We start from the raw sequence: 25,853 nt of genomic DNA on the forward strand, positions 1-25,853 counted from the left end.
GATAGAACACACAGCTTGTCCTTTAAACTCTGCCATTAATCCTACCCACAGGAGTAGGGCAAGAATTTTGTTGCCCAGAAAAAACACAGAAACACAGATTATGCAATTCAGATGCTGAAAAAGACAGTTTATGTAGAGGGACCTTCTAGCTAGTGGATTTTTAAATCACTAATTCTGAATACAGAGATCTCTAACACATGCTTAGTATGAGTGACATGCCTTGTAACAAGCTATTTAACAGCAGCTCTGGGAAATATCACCATACCTACATGGACAAACCTTTATACAACTCAGTTGTAGGTCTTTGCATGGGATCAATAACAAAAAAAGAACTCCAACTTTACATCCTATTGTGTATTAAGTTCTTTCTAACAACAGATAATTTTCCAGTGTAAAATCTTTCTCATTTCTTTGGACAGTAAATTACAGCCAAATTTTCTTGCTGGTATTAAAGTAGAAGGTATCTAAAATGATTTTATAATAAGCAGCCTCAAGGAAAAATAGAGAATGTAGTGCTGTTGCAGAACATGGCTAAAATGATTAAATTTGTTCTATTTTTAAGTTCTTTCACTCACTATCTCTACAAAATAGAAAGAGAATGTCTTTTTTTTTTTTTTTTTTTTAACTGGGGAGTGTGTGAAAGGGAGAAATTGGAAACACTTTCACTTAGCACTTGTACTAAAATAAGACTTTTGAGAAGAGTAAATGGGAAGGACCCAGTTTTAGGGAGTGGTGGAAACTGCTATTTTCAAATACTTTTCACTGATACTCAGGAGAAATACATCTGGAATGGTGCATAGCCATCTAATTCTTATAGAAGGTAGGTCACTGGATTTGTTGAACCTCAGTTGGTTCACATGGGCCCACTTCTCAGGCTTGTCCAGGTCTGTTTGGATGGCATCCCTTCCTTCAGTTGTATAAATTGCACCACTCAGCTTGGTGTCATCTGTAAACTTGCTGATGGTGCACTCAGTCTCATTGTCTATGTCACTGATAAGGATAATGAACAGCACCAATTCCAAGACAGACCCCTGAGAAGCACCACTTGTCACCAGCCTCCAGCTGGACATAGAGCCATTGACCACCACTGTCTGGGTGCAACTTTCAAGCCAGTTCCTTATCCAATGAATGGTCCACTCTTCAAGTCCATATCTCTCCAATTTTGTTCCAAGTATTCCTAGAATGAGTAATCCCAAAGGGCAAGAGCTGGGCTCAAAGTCTAAGTGAACTAAACATTTCTGAGTGTGCATACAAATAATTTTTTGAGTTCAGAATCAGTGGGAGTAACCCTCTAGATATAAATATTTCTTTGTTCAGGTACAATGCCTTCCAGAAAAAACAGCTCAGTTACTGGCCACTTCTAGTCTACCCTACTTTGTCCTTTTTTTGACAGGAACATTAAACAGCATTAACTGATATTCTTTACAAGCAAACTGAGATTGTAGGTGTGTATAGTGTCCCTTGAGGCACAAGAGTTGAATTATTTTCCTATAGTGATACCTGTGAATAGAGTGATACATCTGGTTTCCAAGATGGAAGTGAATATACAAAGAAGGCTTGCTGATCAAACATACCTGTCAGAAATACTGTAAGAAGGATTTAATGTACATTGAAAATCCTCTGGAAAGAATATTTTATAAAAACAGAACACTGTAGCATAAAGTGCTTTATATACTAATGCCATTAAAATGTAGCTGCAAGTCTGCCTGAAAGCTAGGAAAGCTCACTCTTTCCTCTTTAATTTAAATGGGATTTTTTATGGTGTAAGCTTTGGAAAGTAGTGAGAAACACCTGACTTCTTGGCAGAGAAGTGATGAGTGATTAAACATCCATGGATAGGTGGGGACGTTCAGTGATTGGGGCACCTACATTAAAAAAAAATTAACCGTTTTAGTTCATCTTCAGGAAGTATTAGTACTTATAATGAATGATAATTTAATCCCCTGAATGTTTTAGAGACAGGATAATAAAATTACAACAGTAAAGAGGGAGGAAATAAAATGTAAAAGGTAAGAGCTAATTCATTCTTCATGCTAGCTCAGTCCTTGGCCTTTCCTGAACAGACACTGCCAATAGTAACAAATTATGTATAATCATTTTGTGATGTGGACTGTTCACTCGGGACTAAACTCAAATGACCAAACTTGCAGCCTTGTCTCTTAAACTGTGCATCTGAAGATCAAAGGCCAGTGCTTTATCCACTGAATCCTCACCTTTATAAGAATAAAACTGCCAGGTGTCCAGAGACAGAGTTGGTGTCAAACAGTGTCATTTTAGACCAATTGTTTTTCAAGTTCTTACAGGACAGTGCATTATGTTAGAAGCATTTTAATTAGTTGTGCCTTCTGAATATTCATTACTCTGCCCCAGGAAGAATTTTGTGGCTTTCATTTTTCCTCACTTAGCGCATTTACACATAATATAAGTGCAGTAATTTCAATAGAACGAACTCCTGATTTCCAGTACTGTAAAAAGGGGACACAGATACTCAGTGTAATGTTAATGAATTGCAACCTCTGTTGGCAGGAAAAATGTAATTAATAGAAACAATACAGTTATCAAATTTATGATAACTTAGCATTGAATTGAATTTAAGTACAGAGTTAAAAATATTTTTATTATATGAATTGACAAACAGGAAATAAAGACTGATGCAATTGATAAAAGTTATATAATTTTGAGTTCTACATTAACTACAGAAAATCAAAACAAAAGTTCTGAAAAAAAAAAAAGCTGAAATGTAACTTTGTAGCATATTTTTGCTTTATACAAAAAAAAGCTCTAATCCAAACTCCATGGAAGTCTGATAAATGACTCCCATTATCTCAAAGTGGAATTGCTTATGGAACATGAGTGTTACTCAGAGTAGGAGCAGCAAACTCCTGGAAAGTATTATCTCAGTCCAGACTAGTTCTATTAAAAATACTTATTTATTTTACAGCATCAGCTGCTATATCACTACAAGTCATCTTTTTCAGTGTATGAGGACAATGGGGATAAATATGCAGCAAATACCAGCCACATTTCTAAGCACATTAGCCTTGACTCAACAGAAAGATAACGAGACACTCCAGCAGGCACTGAGAACTGGAGGAAATACTACAGTCCAAAAAGACAACACATTTTTTACTGGCACCTATTGAAGAAATGCAATAGATACATATTTTTTTTAATCTTTAAAACAGTAAAGACCTACTATTACACATGGACTTTATTTCTCTTGCAGCTCTAAATGACCAAGTTGCTTATGACCAGTATCTGTTCATAAACTGCCAAATGATATCAGAGAAAATTACCAACCCTACTAAAGAGGGAGGAGAGTGATGGACTTTATTGTTGCTTGGAGTGGAAGAGAAAATCAGCAGACACTCATGAAATGGTGGAGAAAGAATAAGGCACTTTGCAATTGCATATTTCCCTATGACAGAATACCAGAGACAGTATATGCTGTGAAATCAGCATGCTGCAAAACAATACTGCAATGAGAATGAGTCAACTTGGTCTTCAAAGGAAGCACAATCCAAGGGCTAGTGTTATGGGCTTATGTTCTTTCTGTTGAAGTTACTCCTTCTCTGAGAATCCTCAGGAGAGAAAGGAACTGGAGCAATACAGAAGTAAAAGCTCTGTAAAATCTCCTTTAATAATCCATAAATGGAAAGCTCTACAACAAATGTCCTTCAACTACAAAAAATGGGAGAGTGTTCTTGGCTTGTCATTATATTGTTCCAATGCCTCATTTTATCACTTTTCCCTAGGTACATGCTGCTGGCCTCTGTCAAAGATAGGATGCTGGGCCAGGAGATTCTTCAGTTTGACTCAGATGAGTCTTCAAATTGATCAGGGTCCAAGAGAAAGAAGATTCTGCTATATATAAGAGTCTGGGTAGGCATACACACACAACTGCACAATTCATGTTTTTCAATGTCTCAATACTTAATGCATTCAGAGAGAAGATCCCACATTATGGAGGACTAATGTTAGCTCATCTAATCTCAGCAGGTTTTATCACAGAACATGAAATCCAGTTTTGGAAACAAGTCCACCAGCCAGAGCAATGGTAAGCTGAAATGATATGTATAACACCACGTTCTTAATAATGTCAAAGCAGGTTTTGCAACTGTGTGACAAAGGCTTCAAGCTTTTGTAGACATTATATGACAAAGAACTTTTGCATTCTGGACTAGTTTTACATTCATTTTTCTCTTAAAAAAGGTAAGATCTTAGATTCTTGTTTAAGAATTTTTAGAAAACTATAACAGAATACACTTATCTGATTAGAAGCGCAGAGGAAAGTTGGAGAGAAGAGAATTAAATTCTCTTTTATTTCACCCAGTACATTTGCCTGTATAGAAAAAACTAAAGAGTAAAGAGAAAAGATCTTTTGCACCTCTAATTCTAATATTTTTCTCAGTGACAGAAGGAACGATAATAGCGAAAGGTTTTTTTAAGCTGTGAGGCTCAGAAGGCTGTTTCCACAGAGTCTTTTCCCAATCTCAGTGACTTAAAAAGACACACATCACTCTGCTCCTTCCACCACTTCTCCTGCTCTGGCTGCTTCCACTTACCACTGCCTTCTCCTCACCACAACACTATGGACTCGCAGGTCCTCTACCTGGGTAGTAGTGCTAACAGCAGCTACACACTTGTTTTCACTCAGAATCAGACTCACCTCAGCAGTGCGCCCTGGCAGCCAGGAGGGCCAACCATATCCTGCGGTGCATCAAGCACGGCATTGCTAGTAGGTCAAGGGAAGTGATTGTCCCGCTCTACTCCGTGCTGGTGCGGCCTCACCTCGAGTACTGTGTGCAGTTCTGGGCACCACAGAACAAGAAGGACATTAAACTGTTGGAGAGTGTCCAGAGGAGGGCAACAAAGATGGTGAAGGGCCTAGAGGGGAAGACATATGAGGAACGGCTGAGGTCACTGGGCCTGTTCAGCCTGGAGAAGAGGAGGCTGAGGGGAGACCTCATCGCGGTCTACAGCTTCCTCGTGAGGGGGAGTGAAGAGGCAGGTGACCTATTCTCCGTTATCACCAGTGATAGGACCCGCGGGAACGGTGTTAAGCTGAGGCAGGGGAAGTTTAGGCTGGACATCAGGAAGAGGTTCTTCACCGAGGGGGTGGTTGCACACTGGAACAGGCTCCCCAGTGAAGTAGTCACTGCACCAAGCCTGTCTGAATTTAAGAAGCGATTGGACTGTGCACTTAGTCACATGGTCTAAACTTTTGGGTAGACCTGTGCGGTGCCAGGAGTTGGACTTGATGATCCTTGTGAGTCCCTTCCAACTCAGGATATTCTATGATTCTATGATTCTATGATCATTGCTTGGTCCATCTACAGATACTTAAACAATACATGTCAGTATTCTAGCGTGATACTGGTTCTTTGAAGTTATTCTATCATATATTAACCATCATTTTAAGGCAATGACCTGAATTTCCAAAATTTGTATCAAATGCTAACGATAGGAATCACTCCACCACAATGCAACAAATGAGGGCTCTTTGTACCAACTTCTCAGCCATTCTGTGCTTCTACAATGTGCCATCAATGTATTCAGTGATTCCATCTTTTGTTGACCTTACAGGGAGTTTGTCAGCACTTTGCAAAGGATAGCCCTTCCTGCAAATGTTAGCCTTTTTTGTATGACAAAGAACAGGAAGTATTCAATTACAGTGAGTTTTTTGAATACACAGACAGGAACAAAAGGGATATATATGGATGGTCTGTATAGATTAACTTATTTATAATAGAAAACCACATTAGATATCTAGTTCATTTATTAGTGACAACTGAAAAAAGGGTCATTACTACTGCAGTGGAAACTGCACATTGTGATTATGGAATAATAATAATTAAAAAAAATATCTTATTTTTAAGTTTTGTGTCTCAACAAGAACTTGTAACTCATTCATTATATGACAGATAAAATCAATGAACAAGATAAACAGAAATAGGTCTGCACTGTTATTTCTATTGTGTTACCAATAATAAGTGACAAGAAATATTCTGAACAAAGGCAAAGGCTTGTTAAACTTGTACTGTAATTTTTATTATGTTCATCATAAAGTCAGAATTTATCACACTGTTAAGCTAAAAATGGAAAAGGAAAATGTTGCTACGTATATAAATAAATTTTAAAATTTGAAATAGAGGATGTTATTTTAAAAACAGAATTTTATTTGGAAGCCTCATGTTGCCACCTCAGATTTATTTCTTGCTGTATTTTACACTAGAATCTCTTGCAAAAAGCAACCAGTAGGTGGAGTAGACAACATAATTTATCACCTGATAATTTGACGTTCATAATTATGTTCCCATAATTATGTAGGAGAAATTTTCTTCAAACAAAAGAAGCTCATGTGAGTCAGATATTACTTGGCTAGTTACTGAAGCTACTCACATATATAGCAAACTGATTAAAATCTCAATGTTTTATAACCATGAAGTTTTAGATATCATACTTTATTTCTCCAGACATTATTTGGCAACTAACTTAGTTTAAATCAGATAAAAAATTCCTTTCCTTTTTTTCAAGCCAACTCTTACACCTGTTAAGAGTGTTACATTTTTGTTGTATGGGTATTGCTGGAACTATAGGGGAAAAAAAAAAAAAGCAAAAAAAGCTGTTTCTTCTTAAAGCCAAAAAACAATTTTTTGTGCTTTGAAGTTGGCAGGATACATAGAAAATTCTACTTTCACAGAAAGACAAACAGTAATTCTATGGCAGCAAATTAAAATTATTACTGTTAGTAATTATTGATTATGCAAATAACCAAACTTGTTTAGCTTTCTTTTCTTTACAATTCTTTGCTAAAATAATTCTTTAATTCAAATGAACAGAGTATGTGTAGTAAAATGCTTGTGTAAATACAGTGTATTTGTATAAGTAGCAATAGGAAATAGCCATATTTGGTAAGTTTTCATGGCAAAATAAATTCAGTTGTTTGCAAAAAATATAGGAATATTGTAAAGTGTAGTATAATAGTTTACACTTTTTATAAATAAATCATTTCCCTTAATGTCACTGTTTCATAGCAATGGAACTCAGTACACACACGCACACAAAAGAAAAAAAAAAGTAAAAAAAAAAAAGTTAAAAAGAGTAAAAAAAAAAGTGAAGAACTATAAATAAAACAACTTAAATATAGGTATGCCTATATAATATTTTGTAGGAAGATCAAACTCCTTTTGATTGAGATTAAAGTGTGCACACACTTATTCTGCTCATATTTGGAGCTGACTAGAAGCTGTGTAATTGCTTTAATTCTACAGCTAATATACCATGCCTCACAACAGGGCTAATTAGTTTGAGTTCAGCCCCATGTTATAACTCCAGTTTGGCTTGGAAAGTAATCAAAGCAAGCTCACATCTTTCTATAAAAAGACTATGAGTACCAGTAACCTATACAATAACTATGTGTACCTGGTACCAATAACAGCAAATAATGCATACTAATTCAGAGCTTGATATCCATTTATTTCTCTCTCTCTCTTTTTTTTTTTTTTTTTCCTTTATAAAGGTAACAGTTTCTGGAAGAAATAATGTTTTAATGGGAAGCTAGCATAAGAAAACAAAAAAATAACATGCTGACTTCATCATAGGCCATGCTGTTATATAACTACTATACACCTCTGTATACTTATGACACTAACATTTGTAAGATTTACTTTTGGAAATGTAAAATAATGCTATAAATTAGAAATTGGCACAGCCTTATATATGTATTTACAATCTGTTGAATAAGAAGAGCAAATTTTGCATTCAATAAAGGATTCATAAACTTTAAAGACAGAAGGGATCACTGCTACATCATGCAGTGCTACATGCTTGATCATCTCCCTGTTTAACCTGTAACATATTTCTGAGATGGGTTTGTGGGCTTCAGCTTGTAGGGAGTGGAAATTGATACATCTTTCTTTACTAAAATTGAGGAGCAATAACTTCTTAATTCCTTTCTGTCTATAAGTAAACACACTTTTCTCCATGCCTGTAGTAAAATAAAAAGATTCACAACTATAGGATATATTTGAAACTATTATTGCAAATACAGATTTTTTTTTTGCTGTCTGTATAACTTGTCTGAATATCCCTGAAATGGCTCAGCCCCATCACTATGCAAACTTTAGCAGATCATCTGCACAACTAATTGGGCTTTAGTTAATACATGACTCTACAACAAATCCAGTTCATCAGCCTCCTCTTTTCATTTACTATGTCCTCTGCTTACAAATGATATTGTTTCCTTTACTCACTCAGAAGCGTTGACTTTTGCTGCCTGGTTGTACTGATACAATGAATGGACCTTGCTCAGTAATCCAGTTAACTGTCCTCTGAAGACAGCAAGATGCAGTTGCAGTTAGGTCAGAACAGCAGTGATATTGAGAGCAAAATGCCAGGAGCAGACCATCAAAACTGTAAATTCTGCACCAAAATAATTTGCCCTGTATCTTAGGAAGATATCAAATTCTATGACTACATAGAATTGTGGAATACATAGCTTGATTACAACAATTACTTCATATATACGTATGCTGTTTTTCATGTTTTTTGTAGGTATTCCTTTGATTTACATTCGTTCATGTTTTAAAGTACTACCTTAGAAAAAAGATGGTTCTTGGAGCATAGTTCTGTGATAAAGGAAAAATTTTGTGGGCTCCGAGTCATACACACAAAACATCTTTGCAAGCAAAACCAAGTATATTTTTGTTCTGCAAAATACTGCTAATTAAATTCTAATTCTGCAAAATTGAAACCCAAGTTCATCAGACCATAATAGTTACTGATGCCTGCTACTGCAGTCCTCCAGGTGGATGGCTGAAATATGGGCCTGCTTGCTATTCCTTAAAAATGCATTACAGTTTGCTACGCCAGTATTATCAGAAGTGAACTAAGTTTATTCTAATTCTGTTAGATCACAAGTCTTCCAATGTCTCTAACAACCTAATTTTTGTGCTCCAGGTAAACATATTGATGTTTACTTATTTGGTTTACATAAATTGCTCATACATAATTTCAGTTACTAACAAACTCCCTTGACAAAACCTATTCAGAAAACTTTTTATTTACTAGTATTTTACTGGGCTTTTTTTTTTCACATAAAATTACTTTTTTTTCAAATAAAATTACTTAAATTTTATTTATAAATTGATTTTTCATGACTGATATTCGGTCAGTGCAACAATATTTCTATTAAAGTATAGATTACAAATGATTCCCAAACAGTGGAAAACATTAAATTTTCTGTCAGTAACTAACATCGTATTTGTCCCGCTTTAACATTTCTTACACACAGATTATAATTAATTAGATATGAAAAGCAAGAAAAGAGTAGGAATCAACAAAAGACCACAAGTATTTAGTTCATACCAGCATACTGTGATTTCCTGTTGTTCCTTATTCATGTGAAGAACAACCAATTACCAAATAATTATGGATACAAAATCTTTTTTTACAAAAGTTCACAAAAAGGGGACTAATAAAAGGCAAAACCACAAGCATTATCAATCATATTAATTTTGTATAAGATACATATACTGCCATGTTCACCTGTCTGCAAAGCAGCTTACATAAAAAATCTTGAAAAATATATCACTTTTATCAATACAAAACAAATTAATCAGTAAATATTTAAAATTTATGAGGCATTTCTATGTAAAAACAATCATTCTAAATAAGCTGATTCAGGCAGTTCTAGGAAAAGCTTTCGCTGAAAAACTGCATTTACAATCTATCTTAAAAACAAGCAGAAGACAGCACCAGTCCCAGCATTATCTCAATTAAAAAGCAGGGGGGGGGAATGAAATCCCTTCTCAGCTTAATAACTTGTTAGTTCTTGACAAGTGCAACAACACAACAATAAGCCAGTCAAAATGAGTTTTTAAAGTGAGGTTATGCCCTTCGTGTTGTGTTATCACAGTGGCAGATCAAACTGCTGACTTGGACTCTTTCTGCCAGCAGTGCTGATGCTGCCTCTATGAAGCTGCTGTCATGGAATAGTCATGGTACCTGCTCTTGCCTATAGAAAAGCACTAAATTGAACTCGAAGTAGTGTCTTCGTGATATCTTTTCAACAAGTCATGTCCCATTCAGCCTGCTAGTTTATCTTTGTCAGGCTGGGGGCCCAAGTGGTTTGCATGAGCTGTCAGGGACAGGTATACCAACCTGCTCAGTGCTAAGGAGGTAATGCATCTTTCGGGCTTGGTATTCCTTTTCCTTTTCTTTCTTTTCCTGGTCCTTCTTCTTCTTTTCCTTTTCATTCATTTCTGCGTACTCTTGGAGTTCATTCCTGTAATAAAATAACTCTGCTAATTATATGCCAATAATAAAAGACCTGATAATGTTTTATTTTACTTTAACACCTTTATAGCTTCATAGTGTTCTGCTATTATCTATTAGCAGTATACTGACACTACTGGAATGGAAAATTACAGTTCATTCACACAGCATTCCACAGCAGCATGGATGTAACTGTGAAGGAATAGAATTAAAATGCTAAAACTCTAAACTGTACATTACAGAATCACAGATTCACAGAATCATCTAGGCTGGAAGAGACCTCCAAGATCATCTAGTCCAACCTCTGACCTAACACATTAGTTCATGTCATTTAGTTATTATTTTGAAGATTATGTCAATTTGTATTTTAATAGTTTGATAAACTTGCATTTATAGATGTCTTTCTGTTGTTATTTTTAAGAGTCATTTTAGTTCGAATTTTTCTAACAGAAGTTATTTTAATTTAGCAATGTTCTTTGAAAAAGTATCAAAATAAAAGTTGTTCACTTGTGTTTTGGCTAGTGCTTTGTGACATCTCCTTCTTATCTGCAAACAGGAGAGACGTTACAGCCTGAAAAAGGATAGTAGACAAGGTTATAGTTGATATTTACTCCTAGGCCTTTGAGCCTTTTGTGAGTACGTACACTTGGAGAAGAACTGGATGTAAGCTTTTCATGCATGCAATGTGCTTAAGAGGAGTTTCCATAGCATCAGGTTTCTTGCACAGGTCAATTTCTACTCTGCTGTAATACAGCAATGGTACAGGACTCCACAAGTGACAACATAACTGCCTCAGAATACAGTGCATGGTAGAGGTTTACAAACACACAGTGCCATCGAAACAGATGGGTCTCTATTCAGTAGGTCATAGGAAATGATTTTGTTGTACAAGAACTAAGGAACTGTAGCTAATCCCAGCTTCCAAAGAATGGAGATTCTAACTGAATGTTTTGAAGACAAATGGGCATAGATTCCTCCTCGATGGCTTTTTTCATAGAAACAAAATTTTGTGCTACTTTGCATAGTGCACATGTATGGAATTCTTTTACCCAGTTCAAAAAGGACAGTTTGATTAGCATTCATTATTTTTGTTATTAAGAAATAGCTAGTTCAAATTAACCTGTGTGCCAAAGACACCAAGAATATTCATTCAAGCATTTAGATTGCTTAAAAGTTAATTAGGTGAGTAACCTCTAGTCTTTTTTGTTTGTTTGTTTGTTTAGCTTGTGAGCATATGATAAAATAAAAAGCAAAGATAAATACACTGATCACATATCTGGATAATTCAAATATTTCATCAAAACAGATTATTTAGAGAGGTCCACTTTAATGGTCTCACTTGTTTCAATGGATACTAAATAAGATGCTCTAGGATGAAGGTCAAATCCTGTCAAAATATGCATGTGGATAAGTTTGCTAATGTGAAAAATCCCATTGGAAAGTCATGTTACTTCTGAAAGTGTATTTAAGATTGTGAATCAGACTTATTCTAAATATTTTAATTATCATAATGTTAAATTAGTTCATCAAAATATGTGAAAGAGCAATACTTTCTTTATAAAAATGAAGACTGAAACTGCATTCTTAAAAGCAAGTTGTAATGTAGAATTTTTACATATTTCATGCTATATTCCATATATTTTTATATATTTTTTTATCAACTATAATAAGTAAAATATTAAGTATTTACACATTTTATTTCAATCATAAAAGAAAAAATAGAATGAAAAGGAAAGAAAGATTGGAAAACAAGTACAGGTCTTTCAATCTCTGGAAATATTTTTTTGTTGCAGTTTACTGTTGAAGTCTGCTAATACAATATTTCATACAAGGTTACTTATGAAGCACACTGACGTTTAAAAATCACCATGCTATGCTTTTGCAGCAGTGTAATTTTTTTCCAACATAAGATTAAATTGCAAAATAAATGAATTACTTAGAATGGCATGGCCCCCATTTTGCCACCCTTCTCTTGAAAATTGCTTATTAATATTAAAAAAGAAGTTGGAAAATAGCCTGTTTTACTTTATGCATAGTGTTTCGGGGCCTCAAAGCCTGCAGAGCCAGACTAGCTGCACATTTTAGATTGTGTTGGCAAGCGGGTACGATGACCTTTCTGACCTGCATCTCAAGGCTATTATTAATCGCTAAGTAACCTGGTAAAGCCAAACAAATTTGTTTCCATTGAAGGGATCTCTATCTGTGTCTGAGAATTTGTGCTGTACCAAACAAACCTCATTAACTGTGTCCATTTTTGACAAAGAACTAGGAGTTGGAGAGATTGGTGACCTTTCTTTGTCCTTAAGGTACAGATTTCAGAGTCACTGCATGTAGGTATATAAGCAATTTTACTTGGAAACTCTTTGCTCTATATCAATCATTCATAAATAAATAGATAAACAGAAACAGCACATAGTATTAACATTGCTCTTTTATTTTTTTTTGGCACTTTACTTTCAATATCAGAGCATATGATCTGTTTAACACATTTAATACTATTTCTTGTTCTTTTTTGAATACAGTCATCTGTTCAGCTTTACCACTATTTATAGCTGATGAACTGTCTATCAACATATTACCAGAGTTTATTCATGTTCTTATGTACTCGTGCACTTCTCCCAACAGTGAATATGGAAGCTTTGTTACCTGGAATACAAATTATGATGAAACCTTCCAAACAAAAATATTGATAAAAATAGAAATTTGTGTTACAAATGAAATAATAATGGGATGTAAAATGTTTCCCATCATCATTAATCCAAATTTACAAAATGATTTTGTATACTTAATATTCAGCATATGCTGAAATTAAATAGAAATCAAACATTAAATAAAAAAAAATAATTGGAAATTAAATAGAAATTATGTCTAAAATACTTGTAGAAGTTCAACACAATTCATGATCCTTTTAGATTGTACTATCATTCAAATCATCATGATCCTTTCTGGATTGTCACACCTTTTCATTAATGCTGTACCCTAACACATTTAAAAGTTTGTGATTTTTAAGCAGTTACAAGTAATCTTCAACATACTTTTGCAGTCTATACATTTTGTCAGTTGTGCTACAACATTTCTACCACAGATCATACTGTTCTGTAGAGATGTACAGAATATACGGACGATTCTGTCTTGGGGAAGAGAGCTCCTAAGATGACTCTTGTCTGAGAAGCAACACAAAATAAGAGGTATGTAGTGGTGCAAACATTGCTAGACTGGAAAGCATAGATGTTTTATCATAGACTTATTCTAAAGTTATTTGATATGTCTTTTGACATATTTTTATATTGACATTTTTTTGATATGTCTATTCATAGTAAATAATGTTTTCTTGGGACTATCAGATATTAGGAATACTATCTATCATGCATGATCCATAACTTTCTTGTTTGTGGACTCTCGATGCAGTTTGTTTCAGGAAGAACCTTTTATGCTTCAGTGTGAAGGGGAAGAAGTGAATACAGAAAAACATTTTGGCCTGCATGATTAAAGCTTCACCAAGTTTGTTGAGAGAAAAAGAGTCCTATAAATGCAAAACATGTTTTAGGTCAATTAATAATTTTGTTATTTTCATAAATAATCTGCCTTCTGCATGACTTATAGTCAGAATAGTACTGCTTATTAAACTAACTTACAACTGAAAAAAAAAAAAGCAATTTATTTTAACACATAATTTTTTCATTATCTTAAAGCTTATCTAAGAAATTTAACAGCATCTTCTGCATCTTCCTACAAACTTGGCTTCCCCTATATAACAAGTCTAACCAGCGTTTCTTTCACAGAGATTTTATCGAATACCTTTGTAGAGGAAATACGTGTAAATTTTGACAAATACGGTGCTTTATCACAATCTAAAAACTGTTCAAAGAGTCAGAAGAATCAACGTTTGCTAGCATAAGTTTACCATGAATTTTCTTGCAAAAAGGGAATATACTGAGTAATATAAAGTGCATTTGCTTTGAAATAGGTAATATTTCTTTCAATTGAAACCAGGCATAGCATTATCAATTCACGTGCTTAAAGACCACAATTAAAAATGATCACATGTAAGAAATCTGTGAAGTAGTTATTGATTTGTTTAATGATAAAATTATTTGCTTTATATAGTTTGACAATAAAACATTTTCATATGACAAGGTAACTTATTGTTATTCTGATACTTCATTATGCAGTAGGCAGCAATGCTGGTTCCAGCTATGAGATGCAAATTTGGTTGACAGTGCTTCTGCTGTCTGTATAAAGGTTAAAAATACACACATAATATTGTTCCTGGCACTTTTGGAAAGGGCTTGAAGTGATGATTTCAGCAAAATACAGATTTTCATAATTCTACATAGAGTTTCATCATTTTACAAATTCACAATGACCTACACTTATTGAACTTTATCAAACTATTGCGTTCTGTTTGCATTTTCACTGGAATTCCATGATCCTTTGATGAGATAACCATAAAATAATAACATTAACTAAACAAAAGGGCATCTGAGAAAATCAATAGTTGGTATTGTTTTCTAGAGTACCCGGAAAGAGTACAAAGTTATCGTGATTTTAATTGGTTCCGACCCCAAATTATAAAATTCCTGCGATACAGCAGTAGGCAACCTTAACATAGAAGATGAACTAAACTGATTTATCATCAACTGATTTATCATGAACTAAACTGATGTATCATCCTCCCTGCTCAAAGAGAGTATATGGAACTGAAAATGAAATTAGGGGGACAGTACTTTTCATACACCACTGCATGCCGCTTGATTTCACATTACATCGGTGTATGTGAGAATAGAATATGACCTGCCATGATATTATCATTCGACTTTACCTATTTTATTTGGGTAAAAGATGAAGTATATATATAGACTTGCCCAGGATGTACAAGTAGTTTAGAGAGCTTATGCTTTAAAGGCGGAGTTTTAACAGAAAACACATACTACGTTCTTATGTTAGCCATATACTATCAGACAGCTTGATCGTCCTCCACCTAGATCATTTAAATTAACCTGTTCAGATTTACTGAGCAGAGCAGAGGCTCTGTAACCCCCTACTCCTCTCCACCATGGCATATACTACCATGTTACATGACATATTTGCAACTGTGAAGCCTTGCCCAGTGAAATATGTGATAAATCCATTCTAACATATATTATTTGTTCTGAAGTATTTGCCAGAGTATTTTATTCAAATACCTGAGAATTATACCACTCATTGGCAATGTACTGATAAATATTGTTCTTTCCTCTGTGAAACACCAAGAGGATTTCAGAGAGTATTTGCTCCAAGTATAACAAAACATAAGTGATAAAGGTCCAGAAAGTGCTTCTATAATTCATTGTTACTTTGTTAGATAGACATTAGCTAGTATAAAATTAAAAGAGCTACCCCATCAGACTGATTGCAGATATATGCATTAGTTTACATTCAGATTGGGGTGCATTTTTAATACAAGGACAGGTGTTTGCTTCTTGGTAATGATAAAATCCCATCATTTTCAGTAAAAGAAAACTTTTAAAGTCTTCAAAGTAATTATACGATCATTTTGTTGAAAAAACAAAGAATCAACGGTTAGCTCTGTTTTACAGAACATCCTATGCTAAGCCACATGAATCTTGCAAAAATAATAATTAAAAAAAAAAAGCTCTTCTGATTAGTATTTTAAAGTTGTGATTTGCCACAACATAAAGATGCATGCTATTTCCTATTTTTTTTCCAACACTTTGAATGTTTAAATAAAAGTAAACTAAAAGGTTAGACAAACTAAAAGGTTTAACAGCTCTCAAACATCAGGAAACTGATGAACTGTGCAAGAGATTCAGACAAGAATCAATACTTATACTTCTTTTAAGGTATTTTGTTCATATACCACAGAGAGCTCCCTGTTAAAAAATGGGTACTTACATTACTGTAAGGTATGTGCTGTCTTCATGTATCTGTTCAAGTGGCCTTTTATGCTCAAAACCATAATACTCAGCAATGCAATATGTGTTCACACGCATATCCCGAATGTTCTCAATGTCCTCATACCCATTTTATAAACATAAGGATGGGACAGGAGCAACTGTCATTTGGTTCCTTTTTGTTTATAGAGGATCAAGGAAAAGCAGAAATACACACTAACAGTATTCCTTGGGATCTAATGAAAGGAGATAAATGGCTGGAGTTCACTTGAAGACTGCAGATCAGAGATGCAAATAAAAAGTCAGATCTCAATCTGCCTTGCATCAGGGAGTATTTTCTCACAGAGAAATGAACTGAACCCCAAATGATTACCCTTGTAAGGGAACTTTAAGTGACTCCAAAGAGTAGGGTCACTTAATGTCAACTTCTGAGCAGGCGTCCAGTCTGTCAGGTAAAGAATGTTTCCATTGTCCTGAGACATTAAAGTCCCATACAAGCAGCTGGACTTCTGCAGGCTGAGTTGACATAATCACCTGATGTGGAAATAAAAATTATGTCAGTCAGGTAAATGCTATTATTAAACCTATTTCTACCACTATTGTATGCACAAGCACACATATACATAGATTTTTAAAGCTTACAATATATGTCAAGAACCAGAGAAAATGCTGGACAGTAGAAGGAACAGAGGGGCAGCTTGCTGCCCTTGAACACTCAGTACACATGTGCATCCTGGCAGAAACTCTTGATCAAAATGTTTGATCTCAGGTTGCAGTGGAACAGACGTTCAATGGTGCAGTCAGTTATTAGGGTTATGAGGTCTAGAACACCTACCACAAAACTAATTATATCAATCTGTTCGACAACTTAATCATGACACATCTCTCTTCAAAATCTGGAGGACTATTACCATTCTGTCATTGCAGTGCAGTGAACATGAAACTAATATGACTCCTCAGGATGAAAAAATAAACAAAAATAAAGCGACTGTGAAAAAACACCCCATAGATTCTATTATCATTAATTTTACAGAAAGAAATTCATAACACCTTAAAATTCCATTATCATTTGTGCATAGTAGAACATATTTTGCCCAACTTTCTGTAATTACATAGCATACACTGACAATGGAATTAGGTGACATACCAGTTCAACTGTCAAGGTCCACAGTGTGATCAATACACTATATAGGAAATGTGATGAACATAGCAGTGAAGGGCATACAGTGAATGAATACCTTGTGCAGATCAGGAGATCAGGACACAGCATGTATCAGCTGATAGGAAAGAACAGACTGATGTATCCTTCCAATTTCCACTGCTTCACAGTGACTCAAAAGAATACAACAGCTTTTGAAGATACTGGTAGCAGAGTCAGTTTATAACTTAAAACGGAGTATTTTCCCTAATCCATTATACAGAATTTTCTAATTAAGGTTTCAATATCAACTTATACAGAACATTTCCTCACACATATTTAAAATCTACCAAATTATTTCATTTTCCAGAAACATGTAAAATTAACATAGCAGTCCAAATATTTTTCCTCATGTATATAAATCCTTAAGTTGAATTTACTTCCTACAGATTAGCAGCACAATATGCTGTGCACTTGAAAATCATTTTTGTAAATGGTCTGATTTAAACTATGAAGTTTTGTTAGCTTAACTATTTTGATTTAATTAAATTTTAAAATCTACCCATTATGGATGTAGCATAAGAACATCAACACTACTGAAGCTTCTCTTGGTTGAGGAACTGCATCCAAGTATACTGGTTTGACTTCACTTATGCTCAGGTTTATAGTAATATAGCTAACAGTAAGAGGAAAGAAAAAAAAAAACAGCTATGGACAAGCATTCATTTTGCAAATGGGTGCAACTATTTAAAATGTTTTCATTCCGTTTGTGCTTGTTATTGACCTCTTCATGGAAAAATCACCCTGATTAGCTTAAACAGTGAAATTAGTAACTGGGGGTAACAAAGCTGAAATTTGGTCCTGAATGGATTACAGATCCCTAACACAAATTATTCTGATGGCAGTTCAGCAGCAGTGATCATTTCTAGCACAGTGTCAGTGCTAAGCTGCTAGTAGTCAAGTTCTTAATTTTTCCAGCAACGTATGAAAGAGGATGTCTAAACATAGGCAACTACCAATGAAAGTTTGCAATGAATGTCATGTGAAAGTATTTTTTATCTTTTGGCACTGCAATTCCCAGAAGATTATGTATGCTACCATCTGCACAGTAATAACTAGAGGAGAGCACACTGCTATGTTTTGCTACAGTAAAGCTGTTCACAGTACTAGATCAAACCTAACTGTTATCTCTCTGCTGCAGTGCAGGACAATGTAGACATGCCTATATTCCTTTTACCTTCATATATGGTACTTGGCAGCAATTACAACATTCAACATTATGTGATTTAAAAAGGAAACACGACGTTATAACTTCTAAAGGTTATCAGCTAAGTTGATTTTCTTTCTCGGGGTATTAAGCAACAATTTGAGTCAGAGGTCTACTGTCTGACTCGTATTTTTCACTTTCATATAGGAGTTTGCATGTGTTTGCAAATAGAATATTACATTTTGTTTACATTAAATGGGTTTTACAATGGCAAGGCAGAGAGAGCTTTTCTGTATTGGCCCATTACACAGAGCACAGAAGTAATGCCAAATCTCACAACTTCACAGTGATTCTCACAGTACGTGATAGTTTTCTCAAGTTCCATAAGTACGGAACTTGTGTACAGAGTTTGTGTTACCACTTGAGCATCTATGATGTCTTTTTTAAAAAAAAATTTTTAGAATCATAGAATGGTTTGGGTTGGAAGGGACGTTAAAGATCATTTAATTCCAACACTCCTGCCATGGACAGGGACACCTCCCACTAAACCAGGTTGCCCAAAAGCCCCATCCTTGAACATTTCCAGGGATGGGGCATCCACAGCTTCTCTGGGCAACCTGTGCCGGTGCCTCACCACCCTCTGAGTAAAGAATTTCTTCCAAATATCCAATCAAAATCTATCTTCTTTTAGTTTAAAGCCACCACTCCTTGTCCTATCACTCCACTCCCTGACAAAGAGTCCTTCCTCAGCTCTCCCGTAGGCCCCCTTTAGGTATTGGAAGGTTATAAGGTCTCCTCAGAGCCTTCTCTTCTCCAGGCTGAACAACCCCAGCTCTCTCAGCCTTTCTTCAGAGCAGAGGTGATCATCTCTGATCATCTTCGTGGCCCTCCTCTGGACTCATTCGAATATTTCCTTCTTGGGCTGAGGGCCCCAGAGCTGAAGCATAAAAAGCATAACGAAGCACAAAAGCATTATGAAGCATAAAACATTATGAAAGACACCACAAAGAACTAGATTTTTAACATAGCTAATGCAATCATTCTGGAAGAGATCTGACCTTTTAAAGTATTTCAGTGCTACTTGTGTGTAGCGCAACTTGTAGCTACTTGTGTGTGTGTACTTGTTTCACAGCAGTGGCTAATGAGGGATCTGAAATTATCAACTAGAACCCAATTTTAAAAAATGCTAGAATACCGTATTTCTTATTGCCTTAAAAACGTTGAAGTAATCAACATGCCAAAAATATGCATTTTATAGGCAATAAGACACTCAGACTTAAAGTTTATTCTCTGAAATTTGGTTTCTTCTTTATAAGACAAAGTACATTTAGGCATCCTAAAGGAGTTATCCTAAAGGATTCATGCTAAGCAGTACCTCTAATGTTTAGATCCTATTGTCTATATCTAAGCATATAATTTTTAATCTGACTTCTTAAGTAAATACATTGCAAAGCTATATGATGGTGATGCCTCCTACCACCAAGTACAAGTAGACTAATGCGTGCTGCATCATTTTGGGTACCATGCACCTGAAAGATCAGATTAGTCTACTAGATGAAGCTGTAAACTTTTTTTTTTTTTCAATCAGCTAGTAAATCGGACAAGAAAATAGTAGCCCACCTGGAGAAAAAAGTTGAAAAAGTCTGCATTAAACATTGTCAAACTGTTTTGGTTTGAAGGCAGAAGGAACCATGAAGTTCAAGGTAAAAGAACTGGGATTTAGCTTCACTGTCAAGGATAAACAGCTTAATGGATTCATGTAATTAACCCTACAAGGTGAAGAGTCTGAAGAATTTGAAAGGGGGATAACAATAGGAAAATGGTTTGCACAGCTTAAAAAAACAAACAAAAAATTGCTTGCAAGACTTCTAAAGTGTGATTCACAGAGTTGAAGAAAATTTTTTTATGACTATGATAAAAAGGTATATAAAACAGTGCATAAGCTGACAAAACATCAGAATTAAAAAAAAAGTTATTTTTATTTCTTTATCAAAAGGAAAACTAAAAGGTTGCGATATTAATGTCTGGATTCTGGATTTTAAAGGTGTTTTCAGTCTAGTAGAGGAGGATATAACAAGAAGCTATGGTTCAAAGATGAAATGAAAGCAATTAAATGGAGAAATTTGGGACATACTTTGAATGGCAAAGGTAATTAACTCCTGGAGTAGAATGAAAAGGGTATTTCCTATCTTTTGATGTTATTAAATCAAACTAGATCTTGTTTAGCCAAAGCTTATTGTGCTTTTTATAAATATTGTTATAAAGTTGTTATTGATGGGTATGATATTAGTGGTAGATCTGAAGTCAGACTAGACCATCTGATTCAGAATATCAGATTACTATGAGCATCACTAGAGAAAATTAAAAAAAGCCAAGCGTATGTCATGCCTCCTTACTGTTCTATAAATATATATGTATTTATTTACTGTTCTGTAAAAATATAAGAAAATTATTTTTCCCTTTGCTTATCTGAATGAGCTCAGATTTAAGAGAACTCTTAGATAGCGCAAGTGGCTATTTTTAATGATCTAGATAATCTAAAAGTAATAAGCCAAAAGCATTCATTCTTCTTTTTTTTTTTAATCCATTTTTGTTATTTAGGCCTTTCTTCAGAGAAAAAAAAAAAAGAAAACCAAGTGGTGATAAGAGGCTATATACTGCTTTCCATCTCACACATTTCTGTGAGACTTTGTAGAATATTACCAACACAAAAGGAAAGATGATGACTTGCCACCATAAAAAAAAATAAAATAAAAAATGTCCAAGAAATATCAATAAGCTACCCTCAGCCAAAAATCAGATCCTGCGCTTGCAAAAATGCAAATGGTTACATACCACACTTCTAAGAACAAACACAACTGTGGTGTGGTTCTTTTCAAAGGATTACACCATTGTAGCTTCTACTTCTCTCATGTAAATGTGAAATGAGAAATGCAACCTAACCTCAGAAGCCACCCACTGGGTAAGGCAGTGCAAAGAACACCTTACTTAGTTTGGTAGTCCTTAATATACCTGCCATCTCAAAATGCTCATATCTCAAAATGCTCACATTTTGTAAAATTCTGAGGTATGCTCCTTATTTTATTTATTTTATTTATTTTATTTAATTAAATTTAAGCTATGAAGTAAGTGAGCAGGTAACGGCAAATTTTTAGTTGCACTCAGTCACAGTATCTAACATTATAATAAAAAAAACACAACTTGTGGTGTTAAATTAAATGGACTGTTGTGTTTTAATTTTAAAAAAAAAAAAAAGTGGTGTCTTGATTTTCTTTTGTTTCTTTAGAGAACACAAAAATAAGCTAAAATCCAACAGGTTCTGGAAAAGATGTATGTGAAAACTAAGTACTCACTGATGTATCTGTAGATGCACACACTCACATATGACCTGGACTATTTGAATAGCATAGAGCAAGCTTCGTTACTTAACTGTTTGTACACAAATTGTTTTAGCAAACAACAAAAAAAAAATCTATTTTTTTCATGTAACACAAATTCATGCATTTAAATTTTATGCTTTGTTATTGAACTGAAAATTGTACACCATCACCTCTTTATAATGACAAAAGAAATTATTTAAATGAGTTGAGTAAATGGCACATAAAATTTGTCATATTTCTAATGACCTAAACACCTGAAATGATTAGTTCTCCGAAATGCACATCAAAAAAAAATATTGATATACTTTCTCACGAATCTTTAGCCTTCAAGTGGTAGAGCTCTTCCCTGATAACCTGGTATAGCCTGTATATAGATGGCCTGTCATGTCTCTACAATTAGATAAAACCAGAACTGCTATAATATAATCAGTTACAACCTGAGAATTATATTTTGAAAATCAAGTTTATTAATATGTAATCTTTAGGTAATCATATTTATCCTCCTAATTTACACAATATTTATGATACTCTACATGTCCTTGAAATAAGGAACAGGGACACTACACTATGAAAAAGTGTGCTAGCTGCTGGAGTTCATAAATTTTGTTCAGCTTTGGATGAGTTCAAAGAATTGCCATGTAAGAAAAGCCTTACAGAGGGAATTTATCTGATTATGGCAGTAATAATTACCCAGCTGTTTATTGCAGATAGAGAAATAATTCATGTAGGCAATAGGCCGTGGTGGCAATGACACTCCGCATTTAGTAAATATGCAAACTGTTCACTTCTAATTAACCAAGCTAGAGGATGCCCTTATTAAATGTATAAACTAAAAGTGCCTTCCTGACAAGTGATGAATTGTTACATTGCACAAACTCTTGCCACAGAATTACTGGAGTGAACTTGGGGCTTAACTTCATTAAGAGATCTTGTGGGATAGTTAAATGAGGATGGACAGCATAACAAGACCTACCTGACAGTCAATGATATGTTAGAGCTTAATGAAACTGTACCTCTTCCCCTTTTCTACTTATTTTACAGCAAGGATCCTGCTTCAGACAAAACATAAGAAGCCTGCGTATGTAGGAGAATACAAAATGCTAAGTTTAGTCAGTCTCTAGAAAATGTTTTATGAGCTATCAGTAATTTTAACAGACCAATTTCAAAATAAATATGATTCGATGAGTGAATGGCAGGACCTAAAATTTCTTTCTACAGACTCAGATTATTTTTTTTTTTCTTTTGATACAGGTGAAATAAAGCTTAATGTTTAAGCTATTAGTCCAAATGTTGTGCATAGTGCTGTACAAAAAAAAAAAAAAAAAAAAAAAAAAAGAGGAAATAACAACCTTCATATTTTTAAAGACTACAGTCTCACTGATTACTTATGTTACTTATACTATTTATGCTTATCTGAAAAACTTGATCTATATTATACAGAACTAGCTAAACAATATGGTAAGACTGCCTTCATCACTTGCTCAAGACAGACATAAATAGAATAAGGCACACCTGAGGTGTGTCTAGCTGAATCTGCACTGCGAATTTAGCTTACTTTGTAATCATAATGGCTCCTACCATAACCTCAGTACAACCAGAAAGTGCTTTCCTATGGAGTTAAAGCAAGGTATTGCCTGCTCTACAGCTTTAGCCAGTTCAGTTAAATTTCATGACCAAACTAAAAAGACGAAAACTTAATCTAATATGTCTTGGTTTGCAAAATGCACTATTAAAAACCTATAGGAATAAAAGCATACAAGTTGTCTAAAAGCATATATGTATATGTAACTGTGTTAATATCTACACAGGTAGGTGAACAGAAGACATGAAAATGGGTTGACTTCTCACAGGTTTTTTATGCTCTGAATCTGTGAAGAAAGCTGGATTTATGGACAACAAAATTTAAGAAGAAACAGCAATCACAAATTGCATGACTGTAGGTAATATAACTAGATGTGTTATCACAAAGAGGACTCTGATAACTCATTTTTTATATTTTACTCATCCTAACAACATCAGGTTTGTAGCCATGGAAGTACTCTGGGATCTTCAGTGATCTGGGATTTTAGTTCCAAGTTTCCTACCAGATCTGGCAGTTACACCTAAAGTCCTCTGGAAAAGGCATAGATGGCTCAAGTTACGTGCACTACCACTCAAAATTAATATTTAAATGAAAGAAAGTATAATTGGCACTTGTCTTTGTTTCTGTATCTCCCAAAGAAAGCTAACAGGATACATTTACATTCAGAAAATTCTAATACAGGTAGATAAGTTAAAAGGCATAATGTGTTTCTTTTAGATATCTTTGAAGACAAGGAAAAGAAGATGTGTTGAAGATAAATTAGTTAATTAAACATGAAGCGAAAGACAACATTACAAAAATGAGCTTTTTATTGTTGCAAGAACTCCAAGGATCTGTCTGAAAGGCTTTGGCACTAATTGAAAATAGACTACAGAATCAATTGCTTCTGCAGTCAATGAGGAGGAACATTTTAATTGAATTATAAGACAATATATACATTCTTCAAAACACTTTGACACTTGAGAAAATAGCCAGCACCTGGACTTATCTTTATCAGAAAGAAGCAGACACATGGAGACTGAGCGAGTTCTCCTCATATTAGTATGACAACCCATGATTTATTTCAAGCCCTCTTTATGAAAAACAGCAATACCTCAAAAGTTTTAAGAAGCAAAGTGCTTGTCATGTTAAAAGTAAATAGGCCTCAGTAATGTTCCAGTAATCAAGAATAAGCTCCATGCTATTACTTTTTTCAGTTCTACAAGATCAGACATATTTGCAGAAAAGCTAAACATTGGATTAGATCACCAGCAACATATAACAGTATTGTATTTCACTGGTCATTAATATTATAAAAAATTAGACTGCATAAAGGACTTATGGATATATGTATTGACAAGGAAGTGGTTTTTATCACTTTGCATTATCTATTTTGCTGGCAATACTAGAAGACTAAGAAGCTTTTATAATGACTGTGGTACTAAATCCACTGATACAACAGCTAGTCAAACTTGGATGAAAATCACACTATTGAGGGCCACACTCAAGGTCTTTTCACTACTAAAGCCAACAGTAGCAGAGAGAAAAATTTGGTGTAAATCCTGTAAGTGTGTGAAATTCATGATTTATAATCATAACAGTGTTTAAATACACTATAATGCTTGTTAAAGCTAGACTCAGGTCTTAGTTTGCTACCTTTAAGTCAGTGTTCATTCAATAGCAAAGAAAGCTAAACTACCTGCCTTGATTACACAAGCACCCCCTACACCAGTACCTTGCCACTGCTTTGTTAGTTTTCTGATAGTGCTATCTTACTGAGTTCTGTACCTAGGAAAAAAATTAAATGGTGCCATTCATCAGCAAATGGAGCACTACATCCCAAAATCTTATCTCTAGTTGCACACCTGACATATAGCAAAGTTGCTTTACTATAGTTTAAAGGCCACTGTGTAGATAACCTTAGTCAAAGAACTGTAAGTTAATCACACTGTTGGGCAACTGACGTTATCCATAAATTCTTCTGATATAATGGCACCAGCATGCTAATTTATGTGAAGTGATGTCCATTTGCTTATCACGGATTGGAAATTGTTTCACATCAAACAAAATTCTAATGCATCATATGAAGTCATAGTCTATGCTAATTGCTTTTGGCATATTTCCCCTTGTTTACTATTTTACCAAGTCTTATAGATGTTGGATGTAGCTTTAAGAATGTTTCAAAACAAGGTATTTCTCCTCAAAATGAAATACACTAACTTCAGTGAGAAGTAATACACTAACTTCAGTGAGAAGTAATGGAATTTATTTTAATGCATGCATTTATGTATACAACCATCCAATTAATCCATATTTGGAAAGAATACAGTATACATTGGTATTTTCTTGAGTACAAATGGGTGTTATTGCATATTGAGCATAATGGGTGCTATAA

The 25,853-nt window shown here is 34.5% G+C and overlaps 1 protein-coding gene across 3 annotated transcripts in view; it reads right to left on the bottom strand.

The window, feature by feature from the left end:
* The window catches only part of SPATA17 (spermatogenesis associated 17), a 100,320-nt gene that overhangs the window by 50,266 nt on the left and 24,201 nt on the right, over positions 1–25,853 (bottom strand). For all 3 annotated transcript variants that reach the window (XM_040551402.1, XM_040551403.1, XM_040551401.1), the window contains exon 6: positions 10,165–10,288. In XM_040551402.1, the coding sequence (XP_040407336.1) occupies positions 10,165–10,288 (124 nt within the window). The remainder of the gene's footprint in view (positions 1–10,164; positions 10,289–25,853) is intronic.

The sequence above is a fragment of the Cygnus olor genome, chromosome 3 (assembly GCF_009769625.2).
Source record: "Cygnus olor isolate bCygOlo1 chromosome 3, bCygOlo1.pri.v2, whole genome shotgun sequence".
Lineage (NCBI taxonomy): Eukaryota > Metazoa > Chordata > Aves > Anseriformes > Anatidae > Cygnus > Cygnus olor.